The 24184-nt window shown below is 47.4% G+C and overlaps 1 protein-coding gene across 7 annotated transcripts in view; it reads right to left on the bottom strand.

The window, feature by feature from the left end:
• Positions 1-24184, bottom strand: part of CACNB4 (calcium voltage-gated channel auxiliary subunit beta 4) — a 77575-nt gene that overhangs the window by 39872 nt on the left and 13519 nt on the right. The window contains exon 1 of one of the 7 annotated variants that reach the window (XM_042040436.1): positions 7637-7772. The exons of the other annotated variants lie outside the window; for them this stretch is intronic. Within the exon in view, the coding sequence (XP_041896370.1) occupies positions 7637-7681 (45 nt within the window). The 5' untranslated portion in view covers positions 7682-7772. Of the gene's footprint in view, positions 1-7636; positions 7773-24184 lie in introns of those variants that run through there. 7 annotated transcript variants of the gene reach the window in all.

Here is a 24184-nt window from a genome sequence, read left to right as displayed (position 1 = left end):
AGGGAGTGTTTTTTCCTCATGATTTCTCCCCTGTTGCTGTAATAAATCAAATCCCTGCCAGGCTGCATTCCCCATGCTGGTGAAGCAGCACAACCAAACAGCTCAATTTCTGTAACTTATGGAGCCTTTGTCCTATGTGACTTTTTAGGGAAAAAAACCCAAACAAACCAAATCAGAAGAACAGTCCCTTGTCCTCCTCTCCAGGGGTTTTCTTGGTTTTCTCTGCCCTTGTGAAAATTAAAACCCTCCTGAGGAGCAGAGCAGAGCCTGTAGCCACCACTGCCCTTTCTGAGTCCTTTCCTCAAGACACTTCAAGCCCCTTCTGACAAGGCTTTAGACAGAAACTGAAAAAGCAGATTTACATCTTGTGTTGTACATTCACAAATTCAGGCACTGCTGGATTCCTCCAGCTTTCCACGTTGGTGGAAAAGCTTGGCTGACTCTGGACATTGGAATATCCTCCAAATCAAAAATCCAGTTTACTTGGTCAGCACCGTGGGGCAGACAAAGCTGCTCACTGTGCTCCACATATTGCACCTGAGTGGATATTTATGTTGAGATGTGAAAAGAAGGAAGGGACACGGCAAAATAAGACACTCCAGAACTGAAACCAGTTCACAGTTGGCATGAAAACCAGTGACAAAGCACTGTGGAAAAATACAAACCAGGAGCTGAGGGGAGGCTGCAAGCAAATCCTGACACCACCTGCGATCCCCACGGAACTCAGCACTCCGCCAGCTAAATGACATTTTGGAATTAATTACTGGATTCCAAATGACCAGGAACAGTTGTCCTGTTGGTAAAGCAATATGCATTTGGGTGAAGTGCTGATTTGGAAAATCAGGCTCTCCTATCTCTACAAATGCATGCTCCAAGGGAAAACATCCAACAGCTCAGGGTCTCCCAAGCAGAGCATGTTTTTGGGAGATAGGGAAGCAAGCCATGGCATCAACAAATCCTAGGTTAAGCTTCTCCCCTTGTTATTTATTATTTCTATGATGTGCTCCTTCAGCACCAAGAGCCACACTCCTCCCTCTGATGCCCTTGAGCCCAGGGAGAGCTGCTTACACTTCCCAGCAGCAGCATTTCCTTAAGTGCTGGGCAATTTGGAGAGCAATCTGCAATCCAGGAGCAGCACAGTGGTGAGGAGGCCCTGTGGTTTTGGCTGCACTCCACAGTCAGTCAGGAGTTCAGCAGAAGGAATCCAAAAGCAGGATAAGGCCACAGTTAATCACACACCTTAGTGCTCCATATGAGCTCACAGTTTTACCAACCACACCCTGTCCCATCAGCTGAGCTCTGACCTGCCGCTGGAACTGAAAACACAGAATTGCCTATTTCTGTTATCTATTCCTCATTATGTCTCTTGTTTAGATGACTTGAAGCTTTTTTCTTTTTTTTTTTTTTCCCATTTCAATGTAGTGCTGGTATAAAAAAAGCACCTCTATGGAAACAGCAAGCAGCAATTTATAAAAATGACTTATGATTCCTACTGAGTGTTTTATTTGACTACTATACTATCAAATCACAATGTGGCATTTAACGAACAGAAGCTCTGAGTCAGACAGAAAACCATCTTCACCAGAGCACAAAACAAGGCAAGCACAGCTAATGCTGTAGTAGTAGAACTTTAGATATTTCTGTAGGCAAATCTAAGCAAAAACACCCCAGCGAACCCCCAAACAAACCCCCTTCCAGCCCTCTCAGGCAGCCCTTTCTACACAAGATAAACATCAGGCAGCTGATGATTCATTAGTCAAGGCAGTCTATTAAAGGCTAATAGAAATGAAAACAGATTTGAAACTGTCAAAAAAACACAAAAGCTTTGACCATGTAAAAGCCAACTTTCAGTGAGAATTCAGGAGACATAATGGGCAGAGGATAATCTCTTTTTGTCAGAAAATATTGATTATTGTCCCAATCAAGGCAGAGTTTAGCATACATTTGAAACTAAAAATCCTACATAAACAAGCAGCAAGTAGATAAGTAGTTAGGCAAAAGATCCTGCATGCCTAGGTCCTGACATCACTCATCTTTTTTGGATTAAACATTAGAAACTGGACTAATTGAAATCGGGAAATTAAGAACAATTATACTCAAAGAGAAGCTGGGTGTCTCCAGCAAACCAATGGCACTGCAAACACTTCTCCCAGTTCACATTCCCATCCATGGTAAAAATCCTTCCCTGTGAGGGTGGGGAGGCCCTGGCACAGTTTGCTCAGAGAAGCTGTGGCTGCCGCATCCCTAGAAATGTTCAAAGCCAGGCTGGATGGGGCTTGGAGCAGCCTGGGGTAGAGGAAGGTGTCCCTGCCTGTAAAATCCATCAAGACGTGTAAAATGACCATCAGATCTCAACGACCAACCTTCAACCTTCAGCCTGACAATCTCAGAAGTGCCCTGTGGACATGATGTACCCAGTAACCACTGAAACCTTTCTAACCCCACTGGAAGTCCCAGATTTTATTTGGCAGCTGGATAAAGCTTCTGCTTGGTCTTGGCTGCCCATTGCACGAAGATTTCTACAGAAGGAACTGGGTGTTGCAAAACCCAGTACATGATCACTGAAGAGACAGGATGAAAAACACTTCTAAATATACATTTTGATTGTTACTCAACCCACAACAACTGAGACTACAGAGCAAGCAAAGCCCACCTTTCCTCTTCTTTAGCGATCAGAGAGGCACCAGACACAAATCCAATGAATATTTGGATACGAACTTCCCTACCAAAGCTTTTTTTCCTGTAATCACGTTTTCTACTTGGGCAGCACATGGAGATCTTCTCATCTCAGGTGCCATGAGAAAAGTGTATACTGGCAGCAGAAGGAATGATAGGTTTAAGGAGTAATGTCACTGAAAAGGCAGTGGAGTATAGCGTCCTCAAAACACTGGTGCTACCATTCACGTGGTGAATAGAATGTGTTTTCCCACTATTCCCATCACGTTTTTCCTAAAAATTCTCAGCAATGCCCTCTCGAGAATTGTATGGAGTAACTGGAGACAAACCCTAGAATGCAGCACCACACACAGTCCTGCTCATGGCCCTTTTTATGGCAAACTGGGACCATTAGTTACCAGGGTCAGTCTCACTGGTGTTTAGTCCCTATAAACATCAAAGGACTTTCAGAATCTAAAATACTTTTGTGGGCATGAATCCCACCACAAGTGTTTGTCTAACTATTGGTGACAGAGTCTGAACTTGCACAGAAGGGCATCACCCTGGCTTACACAGCAAGTACAGGAAAGTCCTGCTTCCCTGATGAACAGAGAACCTGCTCTGGCAGTGGCAGCAGGAAGGAGGCTGGGGATGTGGGGATGGGAATTGCCAAAGGAAGCCAGGCAGGGTTAGATGCAGGTCAAACAGCTAAAAGAAGTCTAGGAAAGAAGGTGCATCTATGGCTCAGGAGAGGAGGATATGCTGGGGAAAGAGCAAATAGGCAAAAGCAGTTACTAAAAAAATCCGCAACAGGGCAAGCAAAGCCACCTTTCCCTCTCCTTTATGGGTCAGATGCATATGGAAATCGACTCAATATCTAAATACGAGCTAGGTACCGCAGCTGGAAGACGAAAGCGTAAGTGAAATGCCTTTTTAAATGGCTGCGACAGGAGGAGGCAGAGCAGCTCCGCCTGGGAAGCACGGGATGACCGAGGGGAAAGGCACGCGGAGCGCGCCGGGGCTGGCACCGCCTCCTGGGGCTGGGGCTGGCACCGGCACCGGCTCCGCGCCGCGCCGACCCAACGCCGGCCCCTCGCTGACCCCGTGCCAGCCCCTCGCTGACCCCACATTGCCCCACGCTGCCCCCGTGCCAGCCCCTCGCTGACCCCACGCTGCCCCTCGCTGACCCCACATTGCCCCACGCTGCCCCCGTGCCAGCCCCTCGCTGAGCCCGTGCCAGCCACCCCTTGCTTGCTCCCTGCCTGATGCAGATCCGAGCTCTTCCCAGCCGCCCTGATAAGCCACTGAAGTACCCCAGATAAAGGCTCTCCCGTGCTGACAAGCCTTAAACTGACACCCCGAGAGGTGCGGAAAGGCGTTTCACTGGCTCAGGTGTTGCTCTGAAGGGAAAAATAGAAGCAGACAATCTAAAAGGGGCTGTTCTGACAGCTTTGCAGGTGCAAACCACTGATCTGAGTCAGGTTTTATTCATGGGGCTGGGATGGACTCTGCATCGCAGGGTACTTGTTGCTAACTCCTGTAGATAATTTTTTAATAAAATGCGGCCTTAATGGAAATGTAATTTTACAGAAGAGCAAAGTGATTTCTTATGGGAAGGGTTAACTGAAGTTTGCTTCTGAAAAAGGTGGAGTCTTGCCCAAAATCAAAGAGAAACTCTGGATTGGCCCATGGAGTAGCATTCCAATCTCTCCCCACCACAGACACACAACAATGAGGTCACAACTTCGAAGGTAAAACGAGATTCATTTATTATTTGCTTACCCAGTAGATCGCACTGTCTTAAGCCCCTGAGCTAATGGGCTTTTATAATCGTCTTGTGATCAAGAATGTGAAATAGTTCCCTACAAGGCAAACAAGCTTTGATTCCCAAAAGGGTGACCCTGTTTAGAACTACCCAAAGAATTTTAAAAGAGGCCTAAAAATCAAAAAATCACAGGGCAGGACAACAAACAAGGAAAATTCTTCACTGGGAACATGTTTCTCCCTCTGGTGATGCACTCTCCATCTTCCTGTGCTCCCAACAAGGACACTTGTCCCTGCAGAACTCGTTCACTTCCATATCCCTGCACCTCTTTTCCAAAAGTGGAAACGACTTTTTGCCTACAATCACTGGGAGTTTTCCTCAGCTTCAGCAGTGTAATTTTCCTCCTCCAAAAAGCCTCACACCAGCTACTGCATCATCTACTTCACATTAATCATCACAGCTGGTAATGGACTGTAATACCATGCACACACTCATTTCTTTATATATCCAGCCATAAAAATGGTATTTTTGCAAGTTTTATCTGTATGTAGACACACAAACACATTACAAGAAGACTTGCTGTTACAAAAATCATGGAAATATCTGTTCACTGTTAAAAAGTATGTTTGTTCCTGGTTTTAACAGGAAAATTTCACCTGCACGCTTCTCCTGGTGCTCTCTGAGCAGTTAATCTGCCTATTATCTACCAGGAGAAACCAGGCAGAAATGTTATGGTACCATTCCAAAACTGAGCGTGTTTACTGGGTGTAAGTGCCACGCCACTGCCCTATCACTTCTGCCTTTAATGCAAATTCAAGCTGCGTTATGCACTCGCCTGGAGGGGTTTTATGAGGGCAAATGCCCGCTTCAGGCAGACATTCCTGTGCTAATGACTCATGTGGCTGTGGTTTATTCCATGCTGGAAGCACTGCAATTAGCACGAGCCCTCCCTCACAGCTCCTGCTGCTTCAGGGGAGGAAGGAGGATCCAAGCCCGTGGCTGCTCCAGCTCTCCAGCTGCAGGATAAGCCTTCCAGGTCCTAAACCAGAACAATGGAGAAGCCCTGCTTTCATCTCTGCACGCTCACAGTTATTTGCTCTTCACCGCAGGGAACCAGAATTCCACCACAATTTGTTCTCCACTGTTTTAATTCTCTCACTTGCTTCTCCCTGGCCAGAAAGTGGCACTCATGTGACCCATCCCCACTACCTGTTTGCCAGGATATTGTCTCAGCAGGCATTCCCAGTCCCTGAGTCAGGAGCTAAAATAATAAGTTTTAATGTTTAAAGCAAGTGGTTCAGGAGCATGAAGCAAACAGACACTCGGGCAATTTTAACTGCTTTGTGCCTGAGCCTTTGGGGTTTATGGCCTCCAGTTTTCCCATACAACTGTGAGATCCAGATTGTTTTTAGGGTTTGGGGTGTTTTTTTATTAAGGAGAGGGAGGTTCTCACATATTCCTATGATGCTGGAGATTAGGTCTATCAAAAGCATTCTCAATTACAGAGAGGCTGTAAAATTTAAAAAGCTGTACAAACAGTGTTATCATAAACTGCTTAAGAGAGTATTAAGGAATCTGGAAATGACTCTTCATCCCAATTCTTCCAAGTGGACAGCTAAAGCCAAAGCTCCTCTGTTCCATTAACACAATTCTTCCATCACAAATCCTAACCCAGATTTTTGTGTAACAGGTCTCTGCTGCCATTAAAGCTGCCTTTCCCAAATAATTTTTCTGGAAGAGATCACCGGGGTTTACTGAAATATGAACTAAACCACAAGAAATTCCACCTCAACACGAGAAAAAACTTCTTTCCATGGAGGGTGGCCAAGCACTGGAACTCTGTCCAGGGAGGGTGTGGAGTCTCCCTTTCCAGAGATGTTCCAAACCCACCTGGATGCACTCCTCTGTCACCAGCTCCAGGTGACCCTGCCTTGGCAGGGGGTTGGACTGGGTGATCTCCAGAGGTCCCTTCCAATCCCCTGGGATTCTGGGAATACGTGGAGTTGAGCATCTCAGAAGCACCTTTAAATACACCACACATTTACCTGCATTCTCTGATGAACTTTTATAAGTAATACATTTCTTCTACACCAACCATTATCCAACAATCCCATTTTCTCAGCCCTAATACTGTACTTTTAAGTTGTCTTCTTAAGACCATAATTATACTTTGCTGAAAGACATTAAACCAGCACAAGACAGACTCAGGATGGAGAACAGCTCTCAAGAATTCACGCTTTGTCTGGTTTACAGAAACATCCAGCTGGATCCCTAAACACATTTCTAAAGGAACCAACACACTCATCTGCACTTGGCCTGGCAGCTTGTGAGCAGCAGCAGCAGCAGCAGCAAGAGAAAACCCAAAGGAAAAGTTAACACACACACATACCAAAAGGGCAGGAATTTCTAAACTGACCCAAAGCGTTTCTTCATCCCTGGAAGTGTCCAAACCCAGGCTGGATGGGGCTTGCAGTAACCTGGTCTAGTGCAAGGTGTCCCTGCCCATGAGATGAGCTTTAAACCCTTCCAACTCCAAGCATTCCAGGCTTCTAAGCAATAATTCAAATACCCAGTTCAGAAAGATTCCAATACACAGTATTTCATCTCAACATGGTGCACTGCATTAACGTCAATTTTGCACAGTTGTTGTTCCTCTCTCCCTGAAATAAAGGGATGCTAAAACAAGTTGTGAGGCAACACGTAAGAGGGATTGCACTTCCAGACCGACTCCGACACAGGCAGGAAAAAAATTCCTCATCCGAAGCCCTACAGGACCCATCCATTCTCCTGAGGACACCACATCATACCATACATACGTCTGCATTGACGTACACTCTATATTATGTTGTTATCTGTGTATTTTACGAGCTGTCCACAACGCCTTATGTAACGGATCCCTGTTTAATATGGAACAGCGTGTCCATCACCGCGGCAATCCCGGCCGGTCTCCTGGATGGCGAAAAACACCCCCTCGGACACCGCTGGGGAACGCTCCTAATTCGAGGCGTCTGACCACGGCACCGGGGGCTCTGTGCTGCCAGAGAACCATTTTGATAGGGATGCTGGGGAGGGATCATCCCCTAGGGAACCACAGCAGCCTGTCCCAGCATCTTTGGGGCAGCACAGGGTCACCCCCCGGTGCCTCACCCGCAGCACAGACACCCAGCCCGCCCGTGCGTGTCTGCGCGCCCCCCGCCCCGCTCCCGCAGCACTCACCGCCTCCGAGTCTTCAAACCCATGCAGGTACAAGTTGTCGTACATGGAGAGCCGGTGCGGGGGCCGGTGCGGGGCCGGAGGGCCGGGGAGCGCGGCGGCGGAGCGCGGTGAGGCGGCGGGGCCGAGCTCCCTTAGCGCTGCGGCGGCGCCGCCTCCCGCCGGAGCCCCCCCCGCCCGCCCCGCTCCTTCCCGCCCGCCGCACCGCCGCCCCCCATTGGCTGAGCCGCGCGGTCGCCGCCCTGCCATTGGCCGGGACGCGCCGCCGCCGCCGCGCCATTGGCTGGGACGCGCCGCCCGCGAGCAGCGCTGCGCGCTGGCGCCGCCTCACGGGCTGATGGCGGCGGCCCCCTGTGCCCCCGCCGGCGGCGGTCCCGTGCTTATTTATAATAAAACATGTCTGCTTTACAATAATACTGCACAGTCTAGAGGAAACTGAGGTGAGATCTCATTCATGCATAAAAATACCTCCAAGGCGGGTCAGAGGATGGTGTCAGGCTCCGTTCAGCGGTGCCAGTGACAGGTTGAGGAGCAATGGCCATAAAATAAAACACAAGTTCCAGCTCAACATAAAGAAAAACATCTTTCCATGAGGGTGGCAGAGCACTGGAACTGCTGCCCAGGGAGGTGTGGAGTCTCCCTCTCCAGAGTCATTCCAAGCACCCGGACACATTCCTGTGTCACCTGCTCCAGGTGACCCTGCTTGGACTGGATGGTCTCCAGAGGTCCCTTCCAGCCCAATTCTGTGGTTTATTTACAATAAAATACAGCCTTTCTTCTTCAAGATTCCAGAGATCAGCTGGTGGTTTCCAAGGAAAACTATCCGTCCACCCCCCAACAATATCTGGAAACAATTAAGAATTAAACCCGAAAGACACTAGGACTAAACACTAAGAATTTACAGAACACACACGCACCCGATGTCTGGAAACAAGAAAACCAAACCCTAAACACCAAGAATTAGAAGAACAGAAGTTTGAACCTGATTTACAACTAAATTAAGAAACAAAATCTTTAAACTGGTTCCTCCTGGAGCTCTACAAATGAAACTTCTGGTGTAACATTACAAGATTAAAAAGTCAATAAATAATTAAACACTAATGACAGAACTAATTTACAATTTACTTCCTATTCTTATTAAAACAATTATTTAAAATCTCATCTTCAGTGCAATCTGATCCAACACCGCTGTTTCACAAACGCTTCCTATTTGTGTTTGCCATTTGCTTCATCTACTTTTCCTTCCAAAAGCTTCCTTTACTTCTGCAAAGTTACCTCTAATCCCGTGGGAAGTGTCCAACAGACACCTGAAGCAAAGCCAAAAGTGTTATTCTTGCCATATTCACAACTTCTTACAAATTCCATTGAAGGTTTCCCAAAATTATGCTAAATCTTATTCCCAATTTACTAATTCTGACGGAGGAGGATCTCAGCTTCTAAGATGGTGTTTAAAATGTTCATTAAACTCCCTATCTAGGAGTTAATTTTTACAGCCTGTTCTACAGGGTTCTGGAAGATCTGTGATTTTACAGATTGAAAGAATCAGCTATGAGAATCACTGGTCAGCTCAAAATTAGCCAAAAAAAACGGCTGTGAAATCTCAAGATGAAGGGAAAAAAGTGAACTTCACATGGATTTGTAATAAAACAACTTAATCCAGAAGTCAGGGGAATCACTATTTGATTTCCAGTCCTTACATTTCACACTGTCCTTTTAAGACACAGAGGTTATTAAAAATATATATTTAATGACTCAACTCAAAAGGCTCCTAAAAGATGCTATAAAAACACAAATCCCTGTAATACAGAGGAATTCTAAATCAAAGGCTGTTTTGAATATAATGAGGTAATTTATCCAAGAAACACACACCGAGGTGAGGGAGGAAGACACCCAGCTCTTCTAAGCTGACTGGAAAGTAATATAAATAAAATAAATATGCTGAGGGACCGGGGGGCTGGATGGAACTCGGAAATAGGGAGCAAGGGGAGGGTGGAGAAATAGGCTCAGGAAAATAGCTCCAAATTTCTATCAGTGACAAATCATCGCTGTTCCAGTGATATTTGTTGTGACACTGGATGTAGGGGTGGTCATCTCTGTTGGCTTCCAGGAAGTGAAATCCCTTTGATTCCAACTCCCAGGAGAGCTCAGCGCAGGCAAAATGGGAAGAGCACAATAGGCTGACACTTCAATGCTCCGTGTTTCTGAGGTGAGCTCCCCGGGGAGTGGCTCAAAGGAACAAATAAAAAGCCCACAGTTGTAAAAGATGAGGGTCTGAGAGATCAAAATCATCCCTGGCCTGTTTCCAAAAGAGAATTCAGATGTCTCGTATTTTCAGGCAGGGAATTCCACTGCCTCAGCCACAGTGAGCCTCTGTTACGTGTCCTCCTCGCTCTGCTTTTGGCCGACACTAAAGGAACGACCTGCTGAAAACATGGAATGGGTAAAGAGCTGAAAGGAGCTTTGTTAAAGTCTAACCTTTAAAAAATGTCATTTTTCTAATGGCTTCAGTTGCTGCATTATTCAATTCTTTAATAGCATTCACTGATGATGTTAATCAGAGTCCACAACTCCACATTTCCAAGGGCACAGGAGATTTTGAAAGAGGTGTAAACAGAGACCACAAGTCATTCAAAACTTTTAATACCCAACAAGTCACTGAGGATATAACCCAGACTAAAATGTTTTCAGGTTGGAGGTGGGGGAAAGAGAAAGACTTGGAAGTCAGAATACTTTGAGCATCCACAGTCCTCCAAAATGCTTGGCTTCCTCCAAATACTCTGCTGCCATTAGAGATTATTCATATCGTCTTTATTTTTAATTAGAGTACAAAGGAAATCTCTCTGAGACGTGTATCCATCTATCCCAAAATATCAATTATTTAGTCAGTCCTGAGCTACCCAAATGTGGGAACACTGAGGGTTTTTTTCCGAGGGCGTGAATACCGAACCAGAGAAAATTTTATTTCCAGCCCAATCTAATGATTCCTCAATCAAATGACAGCACTTGTGTGGTTCTTTCAGGAGCTGGAGCAATGAACTATTTGCATAAACACACTGAAGTGCTGCTGGAATAAATAAATGCGCAGGATCCAGATTGCCAAGTCAAGGGAACGCCTCGGCACCGCACTGCGCCAAGCCGGGATGGGAGTCAGCAACTTCTCCCTTCTCCCTACTTCAACAAATTCCACTTCCACCTGGGATTTCGCTGGGAGCCGAGTGGAGGAGCAGCACTGCCTCTTTTCCTGCTGCTGTGGGGGAGAGAAGGAGCTACAGCAATGTTAACCCTGAAGCAGCAAAACCCCAACACCAACACAGAGAAGTTCTTTACGGCCTCTCCCCGCTCTCACATCAGGTCATGGTCCTGGATTCCGAACATTACTTAGGGACAACGAGGCAGAACCCCCCCCAGAAGGCAAGGGCACATTAACAAAGAGCATTAGTGGTTACATTAAGAGCAGGCTTGGATATGGATCTACTCCTTCCAGCACACAGAGGACTCTAAAACCTAGAGTCTCCATCAGCATCCTCCCCATGAGACACAAACTTTGGGTTTCATCTTCCCCTGCCTGGATTCCTGGGCCTGTTGAAGAAAACTGCTCTCTCCCATGGAAAGCTGCTCTTGTTGACATCAGCAGAAGAGCTGGGATGGATTTCATTATTGGAAAGGGAAAGGACCATCAGCATTCTCCAGCAATCCTCCTAAGGCACAGATTGCTTCCATCAGTGGGAAGGAGGCCAGTTCCTCACTCTCCTAAGTGATTTGGCATAGCCCCACTCCTTGCCCCTTCTCCCTCTAAAGCAATTTCTCTGCCTCTCTCCCTCCTCTTCTGTTTTATAATAGAGATTAGATAAGAATCTGGTGCAGCTTCTGCCTTGGGTGGAGGCACGGCCAGGAGAACCTCCTGAGATCCCCTCTAACCCTGTTTTCCAGCAGAATGGGATGGCATTTGTGGGACTTGGAGTCCTCGAAGCCACCAGAGGAATAGGGATGTGTTTCTGTTTCAAAAGAAAGGAGGATTGTGCTGTTTGGGATATATCCTGGCACAGAGGATTCGGTGAATTCTAACGTTTTATTCAAAGACTGGTGGACGGCGTGCTTTAATCCTTGGAATTTCAAGTAATAAATTAGTCTGGTCTAATTTGACAGATCTTCTGGAGGAAGCAAGATGCCACCTATTCTAAAACACATTTATCTGACACTGTTATGTAAAGGCTGCTATAATTAAAGAGTGTGAAGACTTGGTTGTCACTTCCTCTTGGTTGGAAGCACCTACAGTGAGAGGTAACTGGGCTACATTTGTAGGTACCCTCTATATTTAACGAGTTGTGAAATGCCTCTTTCCCACAGGCACTGTGGAGACCTGCAGGAAGCCGAGCTGCAGGGAGCAGAGGCCCTTCCAGAGGGTTTTAGGGTTTAACAACTCCAGCCAACTCCAACTGTGGCTTCCACAGGATTGAGCAGAGCAAACCCCAAATTACCTGTGCAAGACACAGCCCCGTGTGAGCACAGGGATCCCTTTGGAAGGTGTGGAGCTTGGAATGAAGGATCCACACGGATCCTTGGGCAGCGGGGCAGTCACGGAGATATCCATGGACACTGACCACGGAGATCTCCCTCCAGCAGCTCCCAGTGTCCACCAGGCTGCTGAGAAGGTCCCAAGGACCCAGTCATACCCCAGGCATCCCCCTGAAAAGCCAGAGTGGACTTGTGGCTGGAATTGTGTCACATTTCCTTGCTGGAAGGGAGATGAGGGGTTCTGTTCTTAGGGAAGATCCACATTTTTATCTGCCGTGCCAAAAACCATCTGGGCCAAAGGATTAAGCACTTGTTTTATCCCTTATTTTAAGCTCTTCTGCTTTCCTTATGAATATTAATCCATCTCCTTAGCTGCCTAAGTGCTGATGCTGAGTTTCTGCACAACACTTTCGGCTGCAACTGTTGGAGTGATGGGAAAGGATCGCTAAAAGCCAATTACAAACTTTATGGGAAGCTGCTGCTATTTTATCCAAGCAGGGAAAGGCACCACTGCATTCTGGAAATCCCATCCATATCGGAACACACCCACCAGGGCTGCAATCATCCTCCTGGGGCTGGGAACAGCAAAGCTGCACGGAGAAAGAGCACTGGATTTGTACTGGGAATCCAGGTACATCCTATTACTAAAGATCCAACCACTACAGAGCAATGAACAGAAAGATTTTCCAGTCTCAGAAAAGACAAACAGCCCAGAAAGCTCCTGGTCAGTGTTAATTTCCCAGATGCATTTAAGTATTTGCAGTTTTATCAGTGAACACTCATAAAAAAGTTGCTTGAAATGTATTTTTGATAAATTACAATTATCATGTAATAGTTCTTTAGAGAAAACAAAGCCTTGAGTTTGCAAAAAGACAGCCCTGCAAGCTAAAATGAAATTCCAGCTTCTGTAAAATACATGATCTCATGGAGATTTTTCTTTTTCTTTAGCTAAACTAGTAAAACTACACATTTTATTTTGTATGTAGGTTCAAGGAGTAGGGTAAAGGGTGTCTTAGAAAGAGTCAGACACAGAGCTTTGAAGTCCTAGTGCTAAGAAGAATTTGCTGTTCTTGTTAAAAGGTTAATGGAATCAATCAATCAATCAATCAATCAATCAAACTAGGCAAACACAGCTCAACTTCATCTCCAGTTTGCTGCTTCTCCTTGGGATTTTACAGGGATGCCTCGATTTGGCTGCTGATCTTACTGCATTTCCCTTTGCTTTATAATCCAATTACCACAGGCTGCAACACAGCACTTGGAATTTCATGGCAGGGGACAACAAGAAACTCCTCAGTTCCCTGCAGTAGATTTCCATGACTCCCATCCAAGTGGAGAAACTGATCCAGAAACAACAGATCAATAAAGGAGGAACCACTTGTCCAACCTGATTTCTTTAAATATTTAGCCAGAGTACTTGGGAGCTGAGTTGAGAAGAACAAATATTCATGGCTTTAGCTCTGCATATTTAAGTGCGTTGTGTTCCTTCCTGTAAAGTCTCCGGGAGACCTCTCCTTATGTACCTGATGAAATGATGACTCTGTGATGTTCTCACCATCCAGGAGCAGAGCACACAATCTGTGGGAAAAATCCTGACAATGATGACTCCTCATCTTCCTTATGGGACAGCCCTGGAACATGTAAAAACCCCATTTCTGTATTTCTCATGTTTCTCCATCAGAGAGGTCCATTCCCTTCCACTGGCTATTCTGGAAGGCAGCAAATGGGAGCACTCCCCGGAGAAGGACTAAAGGTCTTGCCAGCGAGGTGGGATGGCTCAAAGCAGACACCCAAATGCCAAAACATCCCCCCTGTTGTTCCCTCTGCTCTCCCTGCAGGGACACCTCGAGCCAGGTCTGCTGCAGCAGCTCCAGGGACAGCAGTGCCTCTGGATGGGACAGGAGTTCAGGGATCCCCGGCCCTGCCATCCTCCCACCGAGCCAGGTGGGAATCTGGGATGAACGGAGTCATCTGTGCTCTGCCTAGGGTGAGAAACACCTGCAATTCTCACTTAATTCATTCAGCACCTCCAAACACTCCACGTGCCAGCAGCACCGTGTGAGACCGTTTACAAATCCCAGGCAGTTAGAAAGGACTAAAAATACCTTCTGCCTTTTCCTTAAAAAGAAAAATCATCATTCCAAAACTCCCTGCAGCAGCCGAGCCCATCCCTGTGCTACAGGTCTGCAAAGCCCCACGTGGAGTTCATAAAAATCCCAAAATCCCAGAATCCCAGGATGGTTTGGGTTGGAAGGGACCTTAAAGCTCATCTCATTCCACTCCTGCCACGGGTAGGGACATCTTCCACAGACCAGGCTGCTCCCAGCCCCAGAAATTTGATTAAATCAGGTAATTTCTGATTCTCTGAACACTTAGAAAATGCTAATGTTTTTCCCTCGGACTCTTCCATGCAGGTTCAGACCTGGATTTTCCCTTTCAAACCCTGCATTAAAAAAAGAACAGAATCATTAGTTTATTCCAGTCTTTTACAAGATCCCTACAGAGACTACTTAAAAACCCACAAACTCTAAATAAACTGCTGAAAGTTCTGTCCTAGATCTGAAACTGCCTACGAGACAGGAAGCAAAACTTAGGAATATATACGGGAGGATCAATAATCAGTGTCTGATATTTTCTGTGCTCCCCAAAAAAGTTGGGGGAATTTTATTTCTGTTATATTTCAAGTGAGAATTGGAGTCCCTTGAGAGCAAAAAAAATGGAAAAATTCAGCTTGAGCAGCTCAGCCTGACAGGGTTACAAGCAGAAAACAGAATATTCTAATTGGGAGTGTGGAGAATAATAACTAATGGCAGCTCTGCCATCCCTGCCTATAATCATGATGAGCAATAGAGGAGCAGATCAGAACCTCATGTTCTCAGCATTTAATTCAGTGTCCAGATGAGGGAGCACGGACTTAAAAGGTAATAAAACTCAAAATTCATAAAAGGATGTATTTATCCCAAATGGAGAAAAAGCCCAGGCTCTGTTAAAATGATGAACTTGTAGCTTATCCTTTAAAAAAAGGTTGGATGTGAATTGGAATACTGTACCTGCTGTAGCTCTACACGTTGTGCTCAGCAAAATTTAGGGATAAAGTCAAAGCTTTGACTTCAACCTTGATCCCTTGGCAGGAACAGCTTGAGGAAGGGACCTAAAGTGGGCACTTTTTTCTATATGTGTTTTCCACTGCATTTTATTCTCCAAAAATATCTGCTATGATGGGCAGAACATACTAAACACGTAATACTTCACTGAATTCTGGTAGTTACTAGTTTGTCCAGCTCCCAAAGAAAACCCAAACTTTTTGGGCTAGACCAGAAATTTAGAAGCAGAATTTTCAGATACATTGATGTAGTGATGAAAAATTTGGTTTGTTCCAGTTCAGGCTAGGAATAAAATGGCTTCAGCCCTCATTACTGCGATTAAACATTATATCACTGTAAAACGCCTTAGGAGGGAATATTGCTGCCACCTCTTGGTTCAGCAGGATGAAAATAGCAGGGTGAGACGAAGCAGAGAGCTGCAGGTGGAGCTTTCCCAGATGTCTTCTCCGGCCAGAAATTTGGCTCTTGGAAACCTGTGGCTTTAGGATGGCTTTCCAAACCCAGCTGGGAATGGGATACTCTGAAATCACTTCTGTTGATCCTGACTGAAGGAAAATTGGCTGAACGTGGAGGGAAGTTGGAGGGAAAAAAGCCATAATTTGACTTTACTGTTCAAATTCTCCTTGGAGCTGCATCAGTGGACACAACAAAGGTTCCTGAAGGTCAAATTGCCAACAAACGGAAATGTGCCCAAGCACCAGCAGTGTCCCTTTCTCCCCATCCGTGTCCCACTGGGACTGTTTTTAACCTGGCTGTCAGGGGACCAGGATGTGAACAGGCTCCAAGGCTCCACGAGGCCTGGCAGAGTCAGATCCCTGCCTCGGGAATACCCCACCCAAAAGCTTCCCTGACTTGCACCCAGCAAAACCCACTGGCCTTTCTCACTCATTTCAGACCGAGTTTCTTGGAAAACTGTTCCAGTGGAAGATTCGGAGCCTTTGGTTCTGACTCCTCTCCACCAGCTGCTTTCAGATTTTGTGCATCACATGTGACAGGGGACAGGACCCCACTCCCACCCCACTGCTTCACCCCCTTCCCAAAGATCCAGCCCCTCTCCCCAACAGCAGCTGAGCTCCTTTTGCTTCCTGCTCAGCCTGGATCACATCCCAGCCAAGGGATCCAGCCTGGATCCGGGTGGGATGGAAGGAGGGCACCGCAGGAGTAACGGGGCAGAGGGGAGACACAGGGAAGGCTGCAGCTCTTATCCCAACCCCAAACACACAGGAATCACGAAAAACTTGCAGAGTAATTAAACTTCAACAGCCACACGTGGAATGTGCTACACAGAAGGAAGTGGGGAAAGTCCACCGTGACAAATCCATAAATAGCCCTGATCCTGCCTAATGGGAAGATGTGGAAGGGCCCAGTGGTCTTAATCAGAGGTGAAGTGATTCCCATAAAGGCTGGATGGTCCTTCAAGCTGGAATCACACACTCCTAGAGCCAGGGGATTTAACCCAAGTTCAGCACAGCAGCTTTACAGACTTAGTCATGGGGAAAAAATAAAAATAAAAGGCTTTTTATTAACCGTCTTCAATACTTTTCATAGTAGCAGGAAGCAGGCATTAAGGATTTAATAAGTTCTTTTGTCCCTGGACTCATTCCTGCCCACACACTTGCGTGCCCGCTCTCCCCACGGAGCTGGAAAGCCCTGAATTCCTCCTCATGCAGATAATTTGGTTTTATTCATCTTCTGCAGAGCCCACCTTCATCTTGGGGGTGGTGAGTGGGTGGGAAGGGCAGAGGTGACAAAGGAATTGAGCTGAATTATGCACAGAACTGGGAATATCCAGCTCTAAAGGTGAAGCTTGACAGGGCTGATATATCCAGGAAAACATTTTCTTAAAATACCAAATGTCTCTAATTTAAACCAGACTCTTAAATGCCTTTATCTTAAACGAGCAGGTATGAAGGGGTAATGAGAATATTCCTTCTACTGCAGACAATTCCTCCTCTCCCTGCTGAGTACTGACAGACAATAGCTCCAAAATTCCTTTCCAACATCCATAATGCAGATTAAACTTCAGCTTCAGGAATTTGAGGAGCCATTTCCAGACAAAGCTGTTGTGTTGCAAGACTCACAGGCGTAGTTTGCCCACCCCAAAAAACCAGCAAACAACCCAAAAAGCGATGCCTGATGCCAGGATGATCCTCACAGGTAATTTACAGCGCAGCCAATCAATTCATAAATCCCCAAACCACATTTAATGAATGGAATAAGCACACTATGGCCGTTTGTGGCACAGGAACGCTTCACACAGAGTGTCATTTTCTTATTTCAAGTGAGCTGGTTTAAGTCCAACACCTGAAAGAAGTGCCAATTAATGGAGGTGCATTAATTAGCAGCTCGGGAGACCTGGACTCTGATTTCCAGCACTCCTGAATAGACACGTGGGCAAGGCAAACAGGCTGGTGAGCCCAGGCTGGATTTGGGCCAGTAACCCGAAAAATGAACCCAAAAAATGACAAGCTGTGGTCTGGGCGAGAACACGAAATTGCCAACTTGCTTCTGCTCTAACAAAGCACCACAAATCACACAAAATAACCTCCCAGAAGGAGGAATGGCACCACACAAAGGGTGTCGTGGGAAAACCAGCCCTGTGCTCCCCCCTGTCCTGCACTGAGCCGGTCCAAGCGAGGAAAGGATTCCAAGAATCTCTTCAAACAGCAGCACCACGTTGTTTGGGGAAAGCTGGGAAGTAAAGGCAGAGCAGCTTCCACACCAGTGTTTTGGGCAGAGGGAAAACTCCCTCGAACTCGAGTTCCAGTTCTGCATGTTCCAGAGTTCCCAGAGAACTTGGGGTCTCCCCATCCCTGCCAGTGTCCAAGGCCAGGCTGGATGGGGCTTGGAGCAGCCTGCGATAATGGAAGGTGTCAGGGGTGGAACCTGAAGCCCAGGGATAGGCTTTAAGGTCCCTTCCAACCCAAACCATTCTGGGATTCTTTGGCACTGGGATTGTTGGGGTGTCTGTGCAGGGCCAGCAGTTGGACTGGATGATCCCATGGGTCCCTTCCCACTCCAGATATTCTGTGATTCCCTGCCTGCCTCTCCACCAGCAGCTCTCCTGCATCGCTCCCTGCTGGCTCTGCACAGGTCAAGGCTCGTGATCTCAATCAGAAATGGCTGGACAGCTGGACTGGACAATCCTGGAGGCCTTTTCCAAACTGAACTTCTGTGATTCCATGGAACAGCCAGCGAGGCATTATCAGGACTCCCCGGTCCCTTCCTCTGCAGCTCCCCCCGGGGATGACTCAGAGCACAAAGCTCATATTTATACACCAGTGATGTGCAAAATCTGCACAGGATGAGAAAGTCTTTCAGCTTTAGCACGAGGGTAACACTGAATGCTTTCCTTAACACTTCCATTTCTGGAGACAGAGGAACATCAGAAATCAATCAGTACCAGCTTTAATTCGGAAGCTTCTCCAGCACAATTGGGGAAAACAAAATTCTCTTTGATTTCAATAAAATCACAGCTACAAACCACTTAAAAATGAATATACACAGGGAGAGAGTGGCTCTAAACCAGCTGGTTTGGGAACAACTGAGGTCAGCTTTTATTTCTGAGAGTTGGAGCATGTCCAGGGAAGGGAATGGAGCTGGGAAGGGGCTGGAGAATTCCTGAGGGAGCTGGGAAAGGGGCTCAGCCTGGAGCAAAGGAGCTCAGGGGGGACCTTGTGGCTCTGCACAAGTCCCTGACAGGAGGGGGCAGCCGGGGGGGTCGGGCTCTGCTGGCAGGGAACAGGGACAGGAGGAGAGGGAACGGCCTCAGGGGAGGGGCAGGGTGGATATTGGGGAAAATTCCTTCATGGAAAGGGTGCTCAGGTGGAGTCCCCAGCCCTGGAGGGATTTCCAAGCCCTGTGGATGTGGAACTTGGGGACATGGGGCAGTGCTGCCTTGGCAGTGCTGAGGGAATGGTTGGACTCGATGATCTCGGAGAACTCTTTTCCAACCCTAATGATTCCATGACAATATTAAATTCCTGAATTCCTGGAGTCATTGCACCCTCCCAGATCACACCTGCACGAGATCCTTTCATCCCAGTGGATCCCACAGCCTGAGTGTCCCGAGTCCAGAGCCCCAAACTGGAGCTCCAGCACAGCACTGAGGGTGGTGCCTTCAACAAGCACCTAAAATTAGGCTGCCATTCCCACTTGGGAATTCTGCCTGGCACAGGCACTTGTCCTCCCTCACTAATTGCTATTAGAAAGTCAGAATTAGGCAGCACAGTTCTGCAAAGCAGAAGGTTGGATATCCCAGGAGAGCCGCTCCGAGCCAGAGCATCTTCGCCCTTTCCCAGGAGGATTCCCACTGTTCCACCAGAGCTGCAATTAACAAGGGAAGCGCCTCCATTTCAAGGATTTCTTCCCCAAAATCTATAGGATGAATCAGTTAATAAGGGCTGAACCCCTGGATTTCTCATGCTAAGTGGCCTTGGACTGCTATTTTCCATGTGGGTTTCCATGGCAATCGGCAGAACCCGGAATAAATTTGTTTTGTCATAATTGCTGCACAATTCTGGGCAAAGGGAATAAATAAATATTCTCTTACTATTTCTCCCAGCTCGACCCAGGAGCTGGAGCTTTCCTGAAGCTCCTGATTTAGTGAACAAACCGAAAATCGCCAAATATGACGAACTGCAGCAATGATGATTATTTAGGATAACCAAACCTGAGCACTGCCAACGTGTGGGAGTGTTTATTAGTGTCTCCATGACTCAGAACTATTCCATCTTTAGAGCTTTTCCCAGATTTTCCCCATGCTCCACGACGTGGGGAGGAGAGAGCAGAGATTTGACATCAGCAGGATGTTTTTAGGGCTCTTAGAAGGCAAACCAAAGGCTGAGCCAGCTCTGAGATCACCCCCAGCATTCCCAGTTCTACCAGTCCGGGATAAGGAGAGAAGACAGCCTTGACACATGTTCCCAGGGGGTTTAGGCTGCTTAGAAATCATAAATTCATTTTTGGTATCTAATTATAAATCTATAAAGTCATCCTAGAGAAGACCTTGGGAGACCTTTTCCTCTGCTGGTTTCCATGTCCAAGTTTCTGAGCAAACTTGAATTTAAAAAAAGTTGAATCGATAAAGAAAAATAATAAAATATAATATCAAAATAGAAGTATAAAAGATAATATTATGGAGCAGATATCTGGACCTGGAAGATTTTTTTGGGGGGGAAAAGCTGTGATTCAGACACAGCCACGTGCTCTTACCTCAGCTGCCAAGGTGACAATAAAGCAGTGGCCTCTCCCCAGAGAAATCCCAAGGGCAGGGTGGGGGAATAACCTCCTTTTCCCTATTAAAGACCCTTCCCTACAGCACATCACAGGATGGACCAGTCAGCTGGGAAAACAACACCTCTTGAGTGCTGTTTTATCAGATTTCTCACAGTTTCATGGTGTCAAAGCAGCACAAATGGGGTCATTTGCATTGGCAAATCTGGCTGCCTTGGCCAATTCTTTTTTTTTACAATTTTATCTGGAAGAAAATCCAAGATTTTTTAGTTAAAACCCCCTGATTTTTAATTTACATCACCCCAAATCTCAGCAGTGCCACCTACCCAGCTCCCCCCCACAGTGCCCACTGGGGATTTCTATTTACTTGTGGGCTGACAACATGGAATTTTCTTCTTTGGAAAAAAAAGTGCTGGAATTCCCATCCTCTACTCTCAGAACAAATATTTTTATGAAACTTTATCATAAACCAACAGCTCTGTGAGGAGATCAAAGAAATCAATGAGCACTTTTGTGTCAAACCCATCACAGTAAAACAACGGCGGATTGTGGGGTAAATAGAAAAACATAAAAGAGAATCATGGGATCAGAAAATCACGGAATATTTTGGGTTGGAAGGGATTTAAATCCCATCCAGTCCCACTCCTGCCATGCCCAGGGACACCTTCCACTGTCCCAGGCTGCTCCAAGCCCCATCCAACCCAGCCTTGAGCACTGCCAGGGATCCAGGGGCAGCCACAGCTGCTCTGGGAATTCCATCCCAGCCCCTCCCCACCCTCACAGGGTAGGAATTCCTTCCCAGTATCCTGCCTAACTGAAACTGTTGATGAGAGAAGTGAAAAATCCCACCCACCCAACCAAAAAAAAACCAACAAGAAGTCCAAGCTGTCTCTGGTATTGATCAATGATAAGTTATTGATAAGTTCTGAGGAGCTCTGTGTGGCGGGAGCCAGAGCCTGGCTCGGCAAAGGCCGAAGTGTTTCCCACATGGAAGTGAGCCCACGGCTCTCAAGGAGCAGTTCTGGAGGCTGGCACCGGGTTTTTATTTATTTTGTGGTGTTTGCAGCTCAGCTCACGCAGCCACAAAGTGCTGCCAATGCTGCCGGAACCAGGAGTGGCATCCCCCTGCGAGGGGCGATGGCACGGCACGGATTTCACCTGAGCAGGTCATAAATGCCCTGTCACTGGATGGTCACTCGGCCTCGCGCCTCCTGCGAGCTCAATGCCTGCCCTGGAAGTGGCTCCAGCAGCAGAGGGACCTGGAGCTGCTGGAGAGAGCCCAGAGGAGCCCCAGAGCTGCTCCAGGGCTGGAGCCCCTCTGGAGCCAGGCTGGGAGAGCTGGGAATGTTCCCCTGGAGAAGGGAAGGACACAGGGAGAGCTCCGAGCCCCTTGCAGGGCCTGAAGGGGCTCCAGGAGAGCTGGAGAGGGACTGGGGACAAGGCATGGAGGGCCAGGACACAGGGAATGGCTTCCCAGTGCCAGAGGGCAGGGCTGGATGGGAGATTGGGAATTGGGAATTGTTCCCTGGGAGGGTGGGCAGGCCCTGGCACAGGGTGCCCAGAGCAGCTGGGGCTGCCCCTGGATCCCTGGCAGTGCCCAAGGCCAGGCTGGACATTGGGGCTGGAGCAGCCTGGGACAGTGGGAGGTGTCCCTGTCCATGGCAGGGGTGGATTGGGATGAGCTTTAAGCTCCCTTCCAACCCAAACCATCCCGGGATTCTGGGATTCTACAAATGTACACTTAAAGCAAGAACGAGCATTGTGTTTTTCTTACCTGGGCTACAAAAATCAGGAATTCCTGGAAGCAGCATTCCTTGTACCTCCAACTCATCTCTCCTGGGATAACCCAGGCCTCTTACAGACATCCAGCACTGCAAATTATTCCCTGAAAATTAGCAGGAACAACACTGGGAATGAATCCCATTGTGTTTGTGGTATTTGTCCCTGAGCCGAGCTCTGTGCTCAGCACTTTGAAAAATATAAAAACCACATTTTAATGATGAAAAGGACTTAAAGTCGCGAGGACTCGATGCTGAAGGACTGGATGTTCCAGCGAGCCTTAATCCAACATCCCCATCCTGTGGCTTGGACCAGAACTGCAGAGTTCTATCCCAGAAACTCAGCTCCTGCTGCCACATAACCGTGTATGCACACCGGGCATGGAATTTTTCCTTTTAATTACTTTCCTGCCTGTAATTCTCTTGGAAAAGCATTTTTTCTATGGATCTGAGATTGTAAAGAAATGGGAATTGTGTGTTTGACAGCCATGAAATGCTGTAAATCAAGGAGATCTTCATCCTAACACTGCACAAGAACCTGAGAGCTCTGACTCCCACAAATACCTCTCACAAAATGGGCTCACCACATGAGCCAGGATGTGCCAGGTTCATCCTCCCTGAGGGAAAAATAAGGAATAAGGAAGAATTTTGTGGAAAGGGGCTTTTAGAAGGTAATTAGTGGCTTTCTATGTAAGTGAATACATGTCCCAGTGGTCTGAAACTCTTATAAACACTGTTCCTGTTTTTTCTAGGATCAGCTATTTCATTCCCACGGAATTCAGTGTTGTCTGTTCTGACAAAATGCCTCAATTGATGCCATGAGGGTGGAGGGATTCACAAAAAAGAGCGAGATAACACCAATCCAAACAAGCTGCAGCTGAGACCGTCAGCAATCCGCTGTTCCTAGGACTCAGCCCAACCTCTGGGGCCACACCAGAGAAAAAAGCAGCAACAACAACCACCAAACCCAGCATTCCTGGAGCCCAAACCACAATGTCACGGCTCAGACAACAGCTCAAGTGTTTGTACTTGACTCCTGCATCAGATCTGAGTGGCTGAGGGAGGGAATGCGACCACGGAAGAGCCGGGGACATGATCCAAACCAGGGGCAGGATCCCAGCCAGGGGCAGGATCCAAACCAGGAGCTGATCTAAACCAGGAGCTGATCCAAACTAGAGACAAGATCCAAACCAGGAGCTGATCCAAACTAGAGACAGGATCCAAACCAGGAGCTGATCCAAACCAGGAGCTGATCCAAACTAGGGGCAGGATCCAAACTAGGGGCAGGATCAAACCAGGAGCTGATCCAAACCAGGAGCTGATCCAAACCAGGGGCAGGATCTAAACCAGGGGCAGGATCTAAACCAGAAGCTGATCCAAACCAGAAGCTGATCCAAACTAGAGACAGGATCCAAACCAGGGACAGGATCAAACCAGGAGCTGATCCAAACCAGGAGCTGATCCAAAATAGGAGCGTTCCCCCCATGGTTGTGCCCCCACAACCCAAACGGTCCCAGCCCCCATTCCAGGGAACACACAGGTTTTATTTCTGTCAAAACTTTGTATTTTGGAAGATTATTATTCCTGCTGGATACCTGCTGGAAATGCAAGGACATTTGTATCTGCTCTCCTAGACATGGGGAGGAGAGCTGGAGAGGCGCTTTGGATACGGACTTGGAGGGACAGGACACAGGGAATGGCTTCCCACTGCCAGAGGACAGGGATGGATGGGATATTGGGAATTGGGAATTGTTCCCTGGGAGGGTGGGCAGGCCCTGGCACAGGGTGCCCAGAGCAGCTGGGGCTGCCCCTGGATCCCTGGCAGTGCCCAAGGCCAGGCTGGACATTGGGGCTGGGAGCAGCCTGGGACAGTGGGAGGTGTCCCTGCCCACGGCAGGGGTGGGATAGACTGGGATGGG

Source organism: Corvus kubaryi, unplaced genomic scaffold (genome assembly GCF_017639235.1).
Source record: "Corvus kubaryi isolate FWS band 111438036 unplaced genomic scaffold, C.kubaryi_AGA036_p1.0 37396, whole genome shotgun sequence".
In the NCBI taxonomy this organism is placed as follows: domain Eukaryota; kingdom Metazoa; phylum Chordata; class Aves; order Passeriformes; family Corvidae; genus Corvus; species Corvus kubaryi.
The sequence above is the reverse complement of the archived record's forward strand: the minus strand, read 5'-3'. Positions and strand labels throughout refer to the sequence as shown.